General features: G+C 35.7%; 1 protein-coding gene across 1 annotated transcript; it reads left to right on the forward strand.

Moving 5' to 3' along the window:
• Nucleotides 1-1497: 1497 nt before the first annotated feature.
• On the forward strand, nucleotides 1498-16374 carry LOC18443826 (AMP-dependent synthetase and ligase family protein). Its single transcript, XM_088861037.1, is given in 18 exon segments — nucleotides 1498-1979; nucleotides 3209-3775; nucleotides 4216-4412; nucleotides 4523-4726; nucleotides 5560-5680; nucleotides 5683-6338; nucleotides 6486-7216; nucleotides 8796-8871; nucleotides 9018-9104; nucleotides 9839-9882; nucleotides 10640-10748; nucleotides 10929-11070; nucleotides 11307-11371; nucleotides 11937-11996; nucleotides 12221-12265; nucleotides 13259-13368; nucleotides 13851-14095; nucleotides 14714-16374. Coding segments are annotated over 17 exon segments (3777 nt in total). The 5' UTR covers nucleotides 1498-1648; the 3' UTR covers nucleotides 14083-14095; nucleotides 14714-16374.
• Nucleotides 16375-19155: the final 2781 nt, after the last annotated feature.

A 19155-nucleotide genomic window follows, 5' to 3' on the forward strand; every position in this document is an offset into this window, starting at 1 on the left:
TTTTGAATGAATATAATTATGTCAAAATTGTTAACTAACTATAATTATTTATTATAATTATGTTAAATTTGTTATTGCTATATTGAAATTTTTATTGTTATAAATACATTAAAATATCACATAATTTAATATATTAAATTGTTATGTTATTTAATAAATTATTATTGTTACATAGAATGTGAAATAATTCTTTCATTTACTTATTTTTAATGGTAAATTTTGAAAAACCATATATACAATGTAGAATTTAAAATTTTGAAACTTAATCATCATTGCCTAAAAAAATACACTTGTAAATACGTCATTTATATTTATATTGAATGTTTGAAAGAGGTTTAAAGCTTACTCAAAATTTTGTTACCGTCATTTTTTTTTTTATAGCTGCAATGCGTATTGCCAAGAGGCTTTTTTTTTTTTCCTTTGAAGTTTGGTATCTTTATTTTCTAATTTTTAGGATATTTTTTTTTAAATATTTTAATTCCATAATATTAAAATTTATAGTTTATTTTTATTTTTATTATAATGTTATAATTAATAATTATATATTGATAATCAAATCTTGTAGTTTATTTATTAATTTATTTGTATTATAAATTTTGTAATGTATTATTTTTTCTTATTGTTGTAAATAATATTTTTTAAATTCGATGATATTATAAGACATTGCAGATTTGTTCTTATTTTTAAAAGGTGAGGTTTCTATAAGGTTGCAACCTTAAACAATCCGATTAAGGCGCACCTTAAAATTTTATCATAATATGTAATTTTTTTGTAAAAAATTCTTAGTATTATCTTAAAATCTATTTTCGTACCTAATTATAAAATTTTAAATTCCAAAAATGGTAAAAATCAAGTAGATCTATAAATATATAAAAATCTTGAAAATTGACAGTCTAGATAATGTGTTGTAAGATAAACTATTTACGAGATCCAATTTTTTTTTTTTTTTCATATTCATAGATCTTGATGTTGAGATGATTGATTAGAGGGTTTTTTTAACATTAAAACAATATTTTCAAATGATGTTTGAGGTATATCTGTGATTCTGCATTTTAAGGTTGCAACCTTATATCAACTTTTCCCATTTTAAAATAATGTTTTATTTTTTTGAATTATGTCAGTGTTTAAAAAGCACCGATCCGTTTTTTTAAACCTTAATGTAAATTATTATTTTTTCTTATAATTATCAATAATATATTTTAAATTAGATGATATTGTAAGATATTTCATCCATAATAATTATATGATTTTTTTTTTGTGTGATGTAAATTTAATAGTTAACATAAATTTATACGGAACATCTTAGCATTCACATATGAATGAAAAACATGAAAGTTTTTTTATTTGATTTATTAAAAATAATATTTATAAATATTTCTTTCAAATTTTTTCATACGACCGATTCGGCCGATCCGAACCGCCGATTCACGACTTTTGGATTAAGTACACAGACCCCTTGTCCGCACCCTCAAAGTTCCATCATGGATGTTGCAAATATACACGCTCTTGTTTTCTCTCCGATAAGACGTGTGAGAGGGAAAGAGAGTCCACTGTTTTGCCATTTGATTTAAGACATCGTGGAGATGAGAGAGTGTCCATGGCGTTACAGGTCGAGTTAGAATGAGAGTGAATCCTTTACCATTAATTCATGGCTACCTCTGAAGATGAAGGTGGTCTCTGTTGCATCTCCCACCTTTTTTTTCGAGCGGCTTCTTCTTGCCCTAACAAGGTCGCAGTCATCCACGCCCGTGGCGGTTCTCACTTTACGATTTCCCCAGACCCATCAACCAGTGAAGCAGATGATATTGAACGTGATGAGTTATTTGATGGCCATGAAAATTCCCCTAATTCTTCGGCAGTTTATCCTGGCGATGAATGCTTCACTTTCTCAGAGATTTTGTTGGCTGTTAGGTCGTTGAGCAAGAGGATATCTCGAGTTCTTGATGGGGGCGATGATCCTGATTTGATCAGGGTTTCAGGTAAGCTTTTGAATGTTTCTTGTTACATTGGTTTCTCTCTGTATTTAGCTTTTGTATTGTGCTCTCTCTCTGTGGTTAACATTTTTAATGGCTTTCTAAACTTGTTTTTCTGTTAGGAAAACTCTTTGAATGGTTCCTTACCTTTCTCTCTTTCTCATCTTGTGTGTAATTGACTTCGTTGTCTCTTTTTTTATTTCCTCTGTCTCTGTTCTTCTTTGTTATTTGCACATACACATGTAGTATATACAGAGATTGGAAGGGTGTTATACAAAAATCAGTACCCAGAAAAAAGAAGCAAATGCAATGTGATACAAAAGGAACATTCACGGGTTGAAGTGTCAATTGCCTCTTGTGATATTCTTATAGCAAGTGGAACTTAATATACAGAGATTGGAAGTATGTTATACAAAAATCAATGCCAACAAAAATGCAAATGCAATGTCATACAAGAGGAAACTTCATGTATTGAAGTATTAACATGATACTCTTGTAGTAAATGGAACTCTCACACCCCTTTCACATAGGCCCCCGTATCCCTAATCTTATATTTTAATTGGTTACTTAAACTCAACAGTGGACTTAATTATTTCACAATGATAGTTAAAGATTGGGATTTTTGTTTATTTTCTGGCATCAAATGATCTTACAACTACTTACCCCCCAAATCCCTACGTGCCTAGTGGCACTAAAAAAATACTCCCTTAAAAACAAAAAAAAATACTAGTTAAGACCTATAAAATTTCCTAAGGGATCAAGGTGTGTATCTCTCGCACACAGGCCCATGTGCTTTCTCCTTTTACATATAAGAAGAAGAGGAAAAAGAAGATGCCCTCTAATTATTCAATGCGGGGCCTCCCTTTCACACAGTCACACACATACACAGACAAACATGGACCCATATGCTCTCACTCCACCTATAAGAAGAAGAAAAAGATAAAGGTGACCTCCAAGTGTTTAATGTGAGGCCCCCACCCACCCCCCTACCCCCCCCCATCCCTCCTCCTCCTCCTCTTAAGGCACAGTTCAAGTGTCCATTGGGGAATATTTTGCTCTGAATATGTATTTTAGGGGGCCCGTTTATGGAAATAATCTCAAAACAATAACTATTAATATTTTCATAAGATTCATAAAAAATGGAAGGACATTTCCTGTGAACCTTGCTCTAGAGAAATTACTGAAATGGTGGCTCTAATTTCGTTAACTTGGATATATTTGGGTCTCATTTGCAGATTATTTTCGAGGCAAAGGGAATTCAGATGGTCAACTATTAGATGCGTCTCAAGATTCCCAGCAAAAACCCGAGTCTCAAGGAGCTCATATCATGCACATTTTGGAATCAAATGTTTCCGTTAAGGCTGCCAAAGACAGCATAATATCTCCTTTGAATGATCACCCACGAATAGTAGGGGTTCACATTGCCCCTTCTGTAGAGTATATCGTTGTGATTCTTGCAATTTTATTGAGTGGAGTGGCTTTCTTGCCTATTGATCCTACATGGCCGAAACAGAGAATTTTATCCATTATTTCTTCTTCAAAGGCTTGTCTCATTATGAATTACAAATCTCCTTCTAACACAGAAGCTGGCCGAAAAGATAGTGTAGACTGGTTACTTGCTAGCAAAAGGTGCCCTGTTTTGAATTTGCCAAATAATTTTGTCAAGGGACAGCCTCAAGAGGAAATCCATCAGTGTGATATAACCTGGCCTTGTCAGAGCCCAAATCCAAGATTGTTCTGCTATCTTATGTATACATCAGGATCTTCGGGTATGCCTAAGGGTGTTTGTGGTACCGAAAAAGGTATGGGCCTATTATGTTGATGACTTGATATGGTGGTAAAAAATCCCAAGAGAGCTCATTATATTAGAACCAGATTAGAAAGTTACGAAGATGCCAATTTGCCTCTAATTTAATGTATAAAGAGAATTGCCACTGTTTTAGATTGAGCTTTGATACAGAACACTTTTGTGCACTAGGAAACTTTTAGAGAAGAGAAAACTTCTATGTACCACTTCGAGAATTAGCTTTAAATGCTTAGAGCCTTTCCTCCAACTCTCCAATTCAAGGGTCCTCTGCGCCCATCCTCAAACACAGCTGGCCCCCTCTCTACCCTTATTTCTGTTTTTAAATTTTGAATGCAGTTTCTAAGCTCCACGGCTATTTTAATATCTAAGTTACTTATCTCTTGTAGGTCTTTGCTCCACGCCTATTTTAATATCTAAGGTACTTATTTCTTGTAGGTCTTATTAATCGTTTCTTGTGGATGAAGGCTTTCTATCCGCTCCATGAAAAAGAAGTTTTATTGTTCAAGACGTCCATCAGCTTTATTGACCATATACAGGAAATCCTTTGTGCCATCCTTACTTGTGCACCTTTGATAGTGCCTCCGTTTGATCAATTGAAGGCCAATCCATTTTCTTTGATAAATATTATGAAGGTATCTTGCTTATTATTTGTAACCTTATCTCTTGCAGCACTACTCAATCATAACCTTTACTTAATATATATATATATATATATAAATTATTACCGTTGTTGCATTTGCAGGCATACCATATTACAAGACTAATTGCTGTTCCCTCTCTTGTGAGGGCATTTCTTCCTGTACTGCAATGTTCACGTGGAAGGCCAATATGGAATTCGTTACAAATGTTAGTGCTTAGTGGAGAAGTGTTTCCCATATCTTTGTGGAAAGACATTCATGAGTTATTGCCTCACACTTCAGTTTTAAATATTTATGGAAGTACAGAGGTCAGATCCCTGGTCTACACATGTTGCCCTCTTGCATGTTCATTTTTAATCCCTCACTGAATTTGAACACACTTGTATTTTCCTTTAGCCTTTTCATTTCCTTGATGCTTTTTATATTCTTAGAAATTGAGGAAATGGCAAGCTATGGTTAATAAGGAAAATAAATTATTCTGTTTCTGCTATACGAAAGATAGTACCTTGTCAATCGTATTCTCTGTATTGCATATATGTTCTCTGTTGGTAGAATACTGCTTCATATGTTCTAGTCAAGTTCCATCTCTGAGACTGCTACAATCACACTCTTTATAAGGTACCCATTTCTGCATCTAGGCTAAAATTAAAAGCTACTGTGTCATCTCATGCTTATCAGAGCATTACTTTACAACTAAGTTCTCTCTCTACTTTATTCTCTCTTATTGTAGCTCATTATTTGTGGCCATTTTGCTATTATACTCAAAATATGTATCTCCATTATTGTTTATGACTAAACTTATATGACTAAGCTTCAACTTCTCAGAGCTCTCATTCTCATTCAGCATCTAAATATTCTTTGATGAATAACCTAAATGATTGCAGCAATACTTTGTAGTGAATGCCCTGCAGTTGAAAGAACATACCTTTAAATCTTGTTGGCTGAATAAGTATTTTCTTAGCGGGAAAAATGTAAATCTTGTAGTTTTTACATGTTTATAGTGGACTCATCCATGGATCTTAGAGTGCATAAACCAATGAGTGGCCCATCCCTGAATGTCTGTATCATGTAATATGCAGATTCTGAAGCTTTTCTACGCATGCAGTGTCAATGCTAATATGAACCTAATTGGATGTTTCAGGTCTCTGGAGACTGTACATTTTTTGACTGCAAAAATTTACCCAGAATGTTAGAGACTGAGATGCTGAGTAGTGTTCCAATTGGGATTCCTATTTCTGGTTGTGAGGTTATACTAGTTGGAGAATCAATGTGCCAGATGAAGGGGAAATCTGGGTTGGAGGTTCTTGTCTTTCGGTTGGATATTTATTTGATTTCGACAATACATCTTCAGACTTTATAAAGTTGTCATTAGATTGTAAACTCCCTCATGGTACTTCTACCAAGAATAATGGAGCTCAAATCTACTTTAGAACTGGTGACTATGCTAGGAAGCTTGCCTGTGGTGATTATGTTTTCTTGGGGAGGAAAGACCGTCTAGTCAAAGTTAACGGGCAACGAGTTGGTTTAGAGGAGATTGAGAATAGTTTGAGGGACCATCCTGATGTGGTTGATGTTGCAGTGGTTTCTCATAGAAGGCAGAATTTCAGTCTTAGTGCTTTTATTGTATGGAAAGGAATGGATGGGTCGACTATAAATGATTTTTGGGAAGAGCGGTTTGATCACGTTCATATATTTGGGGTTTCTAATAGACTAGTGGCTTCTTTAAAAAGATGGTTGGCCGAAAGGCTTCCATCTGGAATGCTTCCTAGCCAGTTTTTGTTTGTTAAATCTTTGCCCCTATCTTCCTCGGGAAAAATATATTATGATTTGTTGATAAGGTCAATTCCTGGAAAAAAGAGAAGTCGAGTTGAAGTTGTGAGTGATGCAAGTGACCATGAACCTTTGCAAATCATCAAAAAGGTTCAATTTTTTGCTCTTCTACTGTTGGTTTGGCTCTATAGATTCTCATTTCCTGTTTCTGTCTTTTTCATTGTTGGCCACATGCATTAGATTGGCTTTTGTGTGACTTCCTCCTAGTTGATATATATTTGTGTGCAATTTCTGTAGGCCTTCTGTTCTGCCCTTATGATTGAAGAAATTGGATATCATGATGATTTCTTTGCCATGGGTGGAAATTCAATTGCTGCTGCACAAATTGCCCATAATTTAGGCATTGATATGAGATTTCTTTACAAGTTTCCAAGCCCTCAAATGCTTTTAAATGCTCTTGAAGACCAGAAAGGATCACTAAATGATATATCATATCATTTTTCAAAAAGATCGTTGAAATTACGAGAGGAGGACACTCCATATTCCTATGGCATGATCTCAAATCTAAACAATAACGGATTGCCTGGTAAATTTTACCAAGCAGATAACAGTGAAGGCATGCATGATTTGATGAAAGAAATTGGCAAAGATCAGTTCAAAATGCTTACTGGAAAGGAGGCCACTGCTCCATGTAAATCTTTCGAACAGAGTAATAGCTTTAGAATGTGGGAAAGTGGATTTCTAAATCATAACAGTGCTTGGGTTTCTGGCTTTTGTCTTCCGACTTCGGTTGCATTTAGTCGTTGCAATAAACTCATGTTTAAGGAAGAGCTTGAGAGTAATGTTGTTAATCAAGCATGGCAGTCAGTTGAAGTTCCAGAGGATAGAAGTGGTAGAATGGAAAAACTGTGGAATGTTAACCTGAGGTCTTGTGTTGATGCTTCTCCATTGGTGGTGCTAAAGGATGGTGATTTTTACTTGTTCATTGGTTCTCACTCGCACATTTTTGTATGTGTCAATGCTTTGAGGTAAGATCTATTATTTCCTTGAAGGACTTGTAAGAACTTATGATGGCTGAATTCCTTATGGTTATTTTAAGTTATGGTATTTTATTGTACTGATTGCCATACTGAACTGGCAAGATCATATGCTTTACCCTTTTTTGATGTAAATCAGGCTACTGTACTTCAGTTATTTGGAAGGTACTGATATAACACCCGTTTGAATAACTCCTGGGCCTTGTACACACCGCCCGTCACACTATGGGAGCTGGCCATGCCCGAAGTTGTTACCTTAACCGCAAGGGGGGGGATGCCGAAGGTGGGGCTAGTGACTGGAGTGAAGTCGTAACAATATTTAACTATCCATTTTTCATGGTCCTTCCATTGTCCTATACTGTCCGATCATCTGGTCAGACTACATGCATAAAAAGTGGTAAAGTCTAGGTTAATGTGATGCCCTTTCGGCTTAATTTTCTCTCTCTTGCTGTTTCTCTCAAATGAAATTTGGATAATAGAATTAAGCATTTGATTGTGCTTCTGGTTGGTTTTTTCTCTCATGCAATTTTATGGAGGAAAATATTTTGTAGATATGCTCCCAGCACTTACTTTTGCATTAGTGTCTTGCATATTTGTCTCTGAAACTCCATCTCTAAATGAGAAAGAGAAGAGGGAAGTAGGGAGACTCCCTTCCAGTATTCTGTCATAGAAGGGCTTACTAACACCTTAATTCACCTCTCATCTAGTATGGAATCTAGGGTATAACTGATGATAGTGAAGTCTTCCCGCCTCTGACTCAATTGATTTTTGAATTTCCAGATTACTTTCAGAGGACTTTCTGTCATATGTCCCCCCTGCATCCATCATCTTTAACCCCCTCGGGTGTTGACCTCCAGATATTTAAAGGGTGTCATGTCAAAGGCTTACACTAAAGCTTGAGAAAGCTCTTTGCAGGCTGATGCATATGTGACTTGAGGCTAAATTGTATAAATGCTCTTACAAATATGCATGAAATAATTGTAGCATTGCATTAGATTATGAAGAGACCCCTGCTATGAGTAAATAACCCTATGTCCTGGTGCTGGTGTATTGTGCAATGATAGTTTGTCTACTGGGAAGTTATATCTTCTTTGGGCTGACCCTTTTGTGAGGATACCAAGCATCTGAATTGGAGCTTATATGAAGTAAAAAATCAAAGATATCACCTCAGTTGTAAAATACACCGAATGATGCATGACAATATAAATAATTCCGGAGGACACACACTGCATATAATTTTTTTAGGCAAAATAGCATAGAAATTTATAGGCATGTTAATCATGGTTATATTAAACTATGACCATGTATTTGTTATGTTCAATTCACAATGCCCAATATCCCATTTAAACTCACTCTAGTTTATCAATTTGTGATAGTATGTCAATGAGCAATTTATTGCTTGATGAAGATTGGTATCTATCGATGCCCAGTAATACTCCACTCATTCTAAGCCTTACAGTGTATTTCAAAATATATTTTTTCTAAGTTTTATGCAAATTATAAACACCAGAGGCATACAAGCAAGCACTTGCTGTTTGCTAAATAATAAATATCACTTTGGTGGTTTCAGTGGCAATGTTTTGTGGGAGGTCGAATTAGACGGTAGAATTGAATGTTCTGCTGCTGTTACTGATGATTTTTGTCAGGTATATTTACTTTTCCTTTAATGACAGTTTTATGTAATAATCATAAAATAACTTCTGGATTTTTATTTGACTATTTACTGAAATTTGTTATTTTGCATTGACTGTGATGATCTTCCTTATCTCATTCAAATTTGAACTGTGCGCAGATTGTTGTTGGATGCTACAAAGGAAAGGTTTATTTTATCAATTTTATGACAGGGCGCATTTTATGGGCCTTCCAAACCGGAGGTGAGGTATGCTTAATTGATTAAATGTTGCTATTTTGCTTGTTGTTGCTTTGGGCGAACAATGATTGATTCTTATAAAGCTTTTGATTGTGTTTAGTGTCATTCACATATTATGAACCCTATTATTTACTTTATTTTTAGTTTCTCTCTTAAATGAAGATTTCAATGAAGCATCATATAAAAATGTCTTCAACCCACAAAATAAAATCTCTTTGTGGGAATTTGCAAGAACATTTATTTTTTCTGCTTATAATAACAAATTCTTAAGGACAATTACTTACAGAGGAATAAGTGATCCTTATGAATGGAAAATAAGTTTCTTAAAATGAAAAGAAATGGCATGCATTTGATGCTGCCATATTATTTTGTAGAATTTTGCTGACCTAGACCTAATTTAGCTGCTTCCATCTTTCTTTAATGCTTTCATTTTTTGGCATTCCGTTTTGTTCATTTTCTCCACCTTTCTCTATGAGCCGTCCTTTCTTCATTTTGAAAACTCTAAAATCATTTCTGTTATTTTCTTCCTCACTTTCTTTAAATGATACTCAATCATCTATTCTCCATGAATTGCAGTCTTTTTATCTCCTAATTACTTATCTATTCCTTTACTTTTCTGTGGACATATGTCAACACGTTTCATGCTATGAATTCAAGTGTTTGTTTTGTTGTGCAACCATAGTTGAAAGATGCAAATTTTATTGCAATTTGTTTGATTAAATATTATATTTGATGTTTTGAAGGTCAAGTCACAACCATTAGTGGACAAATCCAGAGGTCTTGTGTGGTAAGACTAGTTTTCTATACACTTCTATGGCACTTCTTTATAGATAGTTTGCAATTAACTCTCCACTTTTGTTTTGCATCATAAATATCTTCACTGAGCATGATCTCGTATGTCTATGAACAACAAGTAAATCTGGTTGTTTTGTTGAGTGATCATGCCAAAATATTTCACAAGTTCAAAGCAAACTCTAAGTGAAACCTGTTATCTATGAAGACTTTAGAACAATATATGACAATATCATGGATTCTAGTGTTTCCTGATGTGGTACCATGTAGATCAGCTTAAAAGGGCTCTGTCTTGAAGATGTAGTGAGTTCATGTTGTAAATCAAGGTATATATGTTGATATTTTAGCATGAAGTGATGCAAATGCCATTACTTGCTGACTGGTGCAAAGTTTGTAGACATCCCCTTGCTTTGATTGGGGCAGCACTAAAAATTAGACTGTAAGATTGAAGGAGGGGGTGGGGGGTTTAGAATCAATGGGTTCTTACCTATTAGCCCATAAACTATAATGATATTGACCAAGGAAAAGTCTATGCCTCAAGGATTCCCTAGAAATTTACTTGTGCAGCCATGATTAGCTTGGCATGTTATCCTGTGTTCCTGCCTGCATGAGTGTGGTTATCGTGTAATTAATTAGAAGTCTTTAATTTAGGAATCACTGAAAGGATTTTTTGTTTTGGAATTATTCAATGCATGATATTTCTTGTGATACGAAAGCCGCATCATCTCATGCTTTACTTCAAATGTCTGCAGGTGTGGATCATATGATCATAATTTATATGCTCTAGATTACAAAAACCATTGTTGTATTTCTGAGATTAATTGCGGAGGAAGCATATATGGAGCACCAGTTGCTGATGTGGTGTGTGCTCTTTTGTCATTGTGAAATGTTTCTGTTTTCCAAGAGATTTTATATTATTCCTTATTTTTGTTTCTGACGCCATATATTAGTGTTTATCCTATTGGACTTGTGCTTAAGCACATTTGTCATGTGCGTTTGTTTGATCTGACGTGTTGATTTTGTTAATAATACTTTATGCAGGTACGTGGCATGCTTTATGTGCCATCTACAAGTGGGCGGGTAACAGCTGTATCACTAGAGTTGCCATTTCCTATCATGTGGTTATATGAGTCAGAAGCTCCTATATTCGGGTCTCTCTCAATGGTTTCTTCTAATGGAAATGGTGTGTCATTTGTTTTAGCTAGCTAAGATAAATCCACTAATATTGTATTTTCAAAATAAATGAAAATTACTTGTATTTTGTTTTTCTGGAAATATCTGTAATTGAAAATTTGTTCTTTCTTGTAATTAATAAAAATTTTCTTTTTTACGCTGAATAGAAACTATTGAAGGACACATCCAATGAATGGATCATCATTTCACCTTTCTCATTATGTTGATGTGGTGTTGCTTATCCAGTTATATGTTGCTTGGTGAATGGGCAAGTCATTGTGTTGAATTCCAGAGGCTCTGTTGTCTGGAAGGTATGCCTCATGTAAATTTCAAACTTTCAGGAATGATTCATATACCATCTATGTCTTTAGAGGTCGGATCACGCCATTTCAGTTGAAAGGAATGGAAAAGAACCAAATTAGGGGTACCTATGTTCCAATGGAAAGAGAAAAATGTGTTATGAAAGAAATGTACCTATCTAATACAGAATGTTGATTGAATCAAAGCAAAGCTGAGGGTGGGTACTTAGGGATTCATGTGACTTGAATATTTACTTGTTGAAGATTTGAGCTGCGCTCAAGTATTCCAAACTAGTTATCACAAAAAGGCTCCATGGAATCAAGGAGTTATGGCCATGAATCAAGGAGTTATGGCCATGATACCATTACAGTTCAACCCAAAAGAAATAATAGTCTTTCACCGTAAAGAGTATGAAGCACAGAACTTCTAAAATTACAGAAATACCCCATGCACATATAAAATGCATTTGCCATGTACATATATGATTTTTTAAATCTCAATTTCTGAGATGAAATATTCTTGATCTTTGTTACATTTATTTGGCACCTTCAATTTGATAAAATTACTGGATTTCAGGCAGTCACAGGTGGTCCAATATTTGCTGGAGCATGTATTTCACCGGCACTTTATCCTCAGGTATCCTTTTCTTTGCTAGGTCTGATATTAAAGTTCACTTAATGTCAAAAATAGAAGATCTCCTTATCATGTCCAATCATGCCTGGAAATTTACCTGTGTAGACTTGACTTGGAAATTATTTGATGTGCACTAGTAAATTAAAAAGGCTTTCCGCATCAATGAGCCTCTGTCATAGAGATGCCAAATGTAGTGGTCACATTTTGTTTATTGGATTTCCTGACAGGTACTGATATGTTCGAGAAATGGCTCTCTCTACTCATTTCATGTGGTAAGTTTCTAAAGTTTTAACCTCACGAAATAATGAATTAGCTATTTGCTATCTTTGCACATGCTCTTAGTTCTCCTCTCCTGCACGGTGCTCTCTCAAGGCAGCTTTTTATAATGAGTGTTAAAGTGAACGCAAGACTGTGTTTGAAGTTCTTACATTTTTCTTTAGACTAATCAAGTGTCTGTTGTGATCTTTCTGGTATATTTATCCTTTGAAGTGTAACCATAGGCTACCATCCAAGAATGTTGTCTTTCATATTGCAATATGAAGATGGATTCCTTTGTTAAAGAGTCACTAGAGGAAATCTTGGATTGGTAGTGAAAATGATTGCAGTGGAAAGGTGTTATTCTTAGACCCTTAAAAAAAAAAGGATTCATAAGAAAAACTTACTCCAAGTAATTAGAAAGAAGCTACACTGAAGCAGCTCCTAGGATGGAATATACCAAAATTTGGCATCTTTTGAACTGGTGTGACAAGACTTGAGTTTACTTAAAGTTTCTTCCAAAAGGTGTTACCTTGAATTAACCAATGCAATAGCAGATATATGTAAAAACCACCCTTAAAAATTGCTTTTGGAAGAATGAAAAGGTGAATTTGGGGTCTTAACTATGATAATCTAGATTTCTTGGAGTGTTGATTTTATTATATCTATGATAATCTAGTTTTCATTGACTAAGAATAAAATGGCAACTATGTTCATTGTTGTCTTGATTGATATAATTTTGTATTTTAATTGTAGAAATCTACTGATCCTTGATCCTAGTTATTTTGAAAATTGTGAAATGCAAAAATGTCATTCCCTTATGTAAGATGTTTGGACTTGTTATTGTTCTGTTACCTTTTAGCCAGAGTGAGTGTTTCTGTTGGTTAAGAAAAGGAGTTCCTAATTTTTAAGACAATCACCTTAAAAAATAGCACTGTTAACTTCTTGAGAGGAACCATTGAATTTTTTTTAGTCATTACGCATTGTTTCTTTTTTCTTTCTGATTCCAGGAGAAGGGAAATCTATTTTGGGAGCATCAGTTTGGAGAGCCAATTACTTCTTCTGTTTATGTTGATGAAAATATAGAACTCATGTTGTGGCCTGACAATATAATATGCAGGTATATCACCATCTCAATCAATATTATACGAATATGTTGGATCATTGATAATATGTTCCAGTTTTTTTTTTTGAAAATTAAAAAGTTCTCGTAACAAATGGGGTGTACCCTTTATTATTATAATCCTATTTTTTTTGGCTATATGAGTTTATTTTGCTATTATTTATTTATGTTTTTCTCATATAGGCAAAACTCTCGGAAACATTTACAGGATATTATGCATAAATACTTCACAGAGGAATGGTTTAAATCTTTTCTTACTCTTTTTTCCATGTTTTGCCAAAAAAATGTCATTCCCAAAATAAGAGAATTTTTTATCTATAAAAGATTTCCTAAGAACTCGATTTTAAGGTAGCAGAAAACCCTTCGGAGTTGCTTCAATTCCAAAGGTCATTCTTTCTACACTGTATGATGGGGCATGGTTTTCTCCTCAACTACTACTAATGTTTTATTCCCTTCATTTTTTTTTCGTTATTTGTCAGACTAGCCTGTGTTTGTAGCTCCTCCGGAATCATTCATGTGATTAGAGTTAGATCAAAAATATCAGCTGAAAATATACATAAAGAGGCGGCAGCTTCAGAGTGTCCAGTTTCATTTGAGTTTGCAAAAATGGACCTTCCAGGGCATATATTCTCTTCGCCTTTGATGATTGGTGGCCGGATATATGTGGGTTGCAGGGACGATCATGTATACTGTATTGGCTTCACTTGCTAGATTCACTTTGAAGGTTAGTCATTTTAAGTATTGGTGCTTAAAAATAATTCTTCCCTTCTTTTACTTGATTATTCTTTGTGGTGTTTATGCTTGGTCATCTCAAAAAACTCTGTTCAAATGCTTAATAAAGGGGGTCTGTTTCGCAATTTAGTCGTATTTTCCAGTTGGTAATTATTGTTGAGTAATGATCCTATGAGACCCTCCCACACCCATGTGTGTAGGACCCCAAAGGATCACCATTAAATTTGACACACATCTCTAGAAAAGTCAAGTCCCACATCCATGTGATAACTTTTTTAGAGATGTATGCTAAATTTAATGGTGATCCTTTGGGGTCCTACACACATGGGTGTGGGAGGGTCTCATAGGATCATTACTCATTATTGTTTTATAGGAGGTTAAGCAAAATACACATAAGTGATTAATATTTAGCATTTGACCTATACATTTTGATTAAATTTCAAAATAGCCATTAAAATACACATGCGATGAGCTGGAATAGGTGAAATACGATAAACTGTTAACTTGTTGAAAAGTTAGGTGCATATTGATAAATTTCCCTTGTTTATCTTTATAATAACAACAATGTCTACTACTACAACTACTATTGTCATTTTATTATTACTGGCAGATTTATTGCTTTATGAAGATTTAAAAGAACCAATACATCACCTGTTAGGAGGTGTAAGTTAGTTCGAGTAGAAGGTTAAAAAGGGGCGAAGGTTAAAAAGGGGCAAAGGGTAGGCGCAAAAGGACATAGCTGGAAGTGGTGAGAAAAGATACGGGGACTCATGGAAGCACAAGGTGTGACTCTTAATAGAGCAGACTGGCAGACCAGGATTCGTTTAGCTGATTGCAATTAGTTGGGAAAAAGTTTTGATGATGATGATGAAGATTTATAAGCATATGATAATGGACCTGCAAGCATGGTTGATCTTTAGGGGCATATATGACATTTAACCAAACTGCTGTACTTGAGGGCATAGTTGTCCACTTTGAGCTGTTGGGGATTCTCTGGAAGGGCTATGATGGCTCTTCAGATAAATTCAAAAGAAAGATGAGGTCATTTCAGTCATTATTTCTTGAAGATTGCATTCTCTCACCACCCCCTTCCAGCCTTTCCGCGATTCTTAAACTAACCATTTTTACAGCCATGCTTTTTGATCATCCATAAACTCTCCCCTTTCATCTGTGTGTAGTTGTTAGGGCAGCTTAAAAGCATGCATGACCCTCTCTCTCACACATTCTCTCTCATCTGTCTTTCTCTCTCATATAACACTCAAAACCCACCTTCGAAATCCCTTTAAAAATGGCTGCCAGGCCTCCCTGACTGTCCCTCCATCTCTGTCTTTTTGGGTGAGTTTCTTTATCCGTTTCTGAGTCTTGGAGCAACTAAGCTCGCTCTAAGAAAGTGGGCTTCTTTTTCGTTTGCTCTCTTTAGAAGAGAACTTCATGAGATATCCATGGCTGCACAGCTCATACTTCTCCTCCTATTGTGCCTGAGCCAACACATGTCGGCCTCAATCCCAAATACAGACCTTGATGTGGCCATTTCGGAGATGCGATCTGCTAAGTACTACTCTTATGTCCTCTTACTTCAAATGATAGAGAGAAAAATCCCTCTCAATATCACATTCCTAATGCCTACCGACATCGCACTGTCGAGTGTTCTTCTCTCTGAGAATGAGATCACGAAGTTCATATTCAGCCACTCTATCCCCACCCCTCTCTTGTTTGATCACCTTACTTATTTCCCTAGTGGTTCCATGATTCCAACTTGTGAGCCCGGGTTCATGTTAAGGATGGTTAATGATGAATTGAGGGGAGTCTTCCTTAATACTGTGAGGATTACAGAGCCTAATGTGTGTGTTGTGGGGTCCATTATTCGATGCCACGGGGTTGGTGGGGTGCTGATGTGGCAGAATATGACCAAAGGGACAAGTGCCCCTCTGCCCATCAGCCCACCCCCAGCATTGCCGATGCACCAGCTGCCAGCAGTGGGACCCGCGAGTGCCCCAAATGGGAGTGGCTGGACTTCACCTATGATGCCCTTCAGTCCAGGGAGTTTGGGGCCGAGCAAGTCTGGGGGTCTAAAGAAGTTGGTGTCTGAAATTGTGATTATGGGTTTCTGTATTTTCTTGGTTTTTGTATGACCCTAGAGTTTTTTTAAGGGTAACAAGCTTTGTGTGTGAGAGAGAGAGAGAGAGAGAGAGAGAGAGAGAGAGAGGTTTTCTATTTTGTAAGTGGACATTGGAGATTTGGATATTATTTTCATATGGTTGCTTTGGACTTTATGGTGCGCATATGTTATCTGCAGATTCAGATTGCGGTTTTAAAGTAGACCCCAAAAATCTAGGAAAAGAATGCAGGGATCAAGTGTACAGCATTCACCTCTAGGAGCACAATATTATGAGAAGTTAGCCGAGAAAAGAGAAAAGGGTCCACACAAATGCACTTCCTTGGGTTCGAATTTTTTTGCGCACACTTGTCCTATTACTATTTTAAATTCTGTGATCCATTTTAATCACCAAAATTATTTTTTATAAGTACAAAATTGAAATTTTGTTCGAAATAAGTCTTTTATTCAAAGGATTAAAATTACAATATGCTCTCACAGGTCCACATCGTACTACTTTTCTAAGATGTTGCTTTTCGGACCATTATTTTTTGAAAGTAAAGTGACTGAGTTCGATCATCTATCTCTTTTTTTTTAAAAAAAGATAATAATACAAGTAACCCGATTTAGAACAGAAGTTTTGATCCAGTTCGAAACTTGAAGTTCAACTAGTCTATTGCTCTTGCTAAAAAAATTATGAGTCGCCGAGTTTCAAACAAGAAAATAATGTTACTGTTCAAAAACTTGAAGTTTGAAACTGGTCTATCACTTAAAAATTACAGGTGACCCGATTCAAAGCTTTGGTGTTTCAGTGAGAAGAAAGAAGACCATGATCTGGAACTTGTAAGCTCTGAAGCAGATGTATTTTAGGTAGAGGTGTTTAACTTAGAAGAAAGAAGACCGTGGTCTGGAACTTGAAGTTCTGAATCGGATGTATTTTAGGTAGGGCAGTCAATGGCCTAGGCACATACAGACTTGAAACATTGTAGGGGAGAGCCTTGATATTTACTTTCGGCCCAAGTCCAAGCCCAAGACCGGCATGAAGTCTTAGTATTGCAGCCTGAACTTAGTCCAACCCAAAAATATTAAGTCGGTCCTGGCTGGACCCTGTAAAATATACAAAAAATTATACTTAATATAGCTTAAAACTTCTAGGGCTGCGCTATGGAAGGCAACGGCTCAACCTGAAAATATTTTGGGTCTACCAAGCCTTGCCTGGGTCTATGACATGGAGCCCTAACTTGGCTCTAAAGCCTGCGGATGATCTCGGGCTTGTTGGCAACCCTAATTTCGGAAAAAAAAACCAAACAATAGAACATGATCATAAAACGTAAGACAACCCCAACTTATAGAGGAGATCAAAGTCCTATTTTCCTTTTGGGCTTTCTTAGTCATCAGGGCTTGCAATGTTACAAACTCGTCATAGTGCTATGTAACCATACAACAGTCGATAATGGCTTGAATGGAATCCCTAGATTACTCTCTCTCTCTCAAATAGTAACACCTTTATCCCTTAAACCTTCACAGATGACAACAATGTATATGCGAATTGGCCATTACAACAGAATAAAAATGAAATTAAAAAAACCAAAGAAAGAAAACTACATTATGATTAAGGTCGCAGCAGTGACTCCCAATTTTGCAAGAGCATCCGCTTTCAAGTTTCTCTCTCTATATACGGGTATGTTTGATAGCACCTGATATCCTAATATTTATAGATAATTTAGAATCTTCTATAATTTGAATTATATAAATTTGTATGCCCTATTTGATAGGATCAAATCATCTCTTCTAATATCTAAATAACCCAAATCTCCAATAATTCAACTCATAGTTGAATTTTGTAGAATTCTATTTCTCAAATTATATGTGTTTCTCCTCGCTCATTTCCCACTTTCGTTTCTCTCCCTCTTTCATCATTGATAAAGGGCCCCTTCGTCAACGGAGACCAAACCAGAAGCCCCATGGCCATGGCCACGTTTACTTCAAACTGGCATTGAAGCAAGGTCCCATTGCCAAACCAGAAGGGCCCTCTTGTGTAGGGCCCTCACCAAACCAAAAGGGCCACCCTACTTCAAGTTTGTATCGAAGAAGGCCCCATCGTCATGGCCACCCTGCTTCAAGACTGCATTATGGGACTCGTTCTGTCCCTGGTTACGAGATGCTGCCTTTTTAGAGTGGAATTAGAGAGGAAAGACAGGGAGTCGTATGATGCATATTGCTTGCACCCTATTTTGCTATCAAATACAATCAAACATGTACAAAAGAAACACATAACAGTATATTATATAATTCATATTCAGCGATGGCTTTATTCAAATTTTCATAAATTTGAATATTCAAATTTTGTTTTGTCAAACAGACCCTACATGAATAAAAGAACATTTCATATCTATACACCAATCTAACAGTTCCCTCATCAATTCACTAAACAACCATGGTAACTCTCTTTTCTTTATTCATCTAATCTCCTTCCACCACCACCCACCTGTATATTAATTTCTTTAGCCAACTTTAAAGCTTGTAAAGCATACCTAAGTTGAGCTTCATTTGCCATTATCACCCCAACTGGTCCATAGTATTTCTTCACTACTATATTATTATTACCCTTACCCTCTTATCCCAGCTAGCCATGATTCCCAAATGAGCTCCCATCAAAATTTAACTTAATCCACCCTTACTACAAGTGCTTCCCAAACACCAACCTTTATTCTTCATATTAAAACATTCAAATTATGCATCAAGTCCATCCAAGAGACACCCCACCACTCCTTTTTAATCGATAGCCATTCAGCTGCAGCAACTCCTATCTTCTCGCACAATTCATCACTCGTCTGTACAATATTTTCAAAACATCTTCTATTCCTCTCCTTCTATAACTCCTAAAGAAGTGTTGCTTTTGCTATCTTCCATATAATTCTTCTTTTTTTATCAACTCCTATTTTCCATTGAAAAAA

The sequence above is a fragment of the Amborella trichopoda genome, chromosome 3 (assembly GCF_054954075.1).
Source record: "Amborella trichopoda isolate Santa Cruz 75 chromosome 3, AtrichopodaSantaCruz75HAP2 v2.0, whole genome shotgun sequence".
Classification (NCBI taxonomy): Eukaryota; Viridiplantae; Streptophyta; class Magnoliopsida; order Amborellales; family Amborellaceae; genus Amborella; species Amborella trichopoda.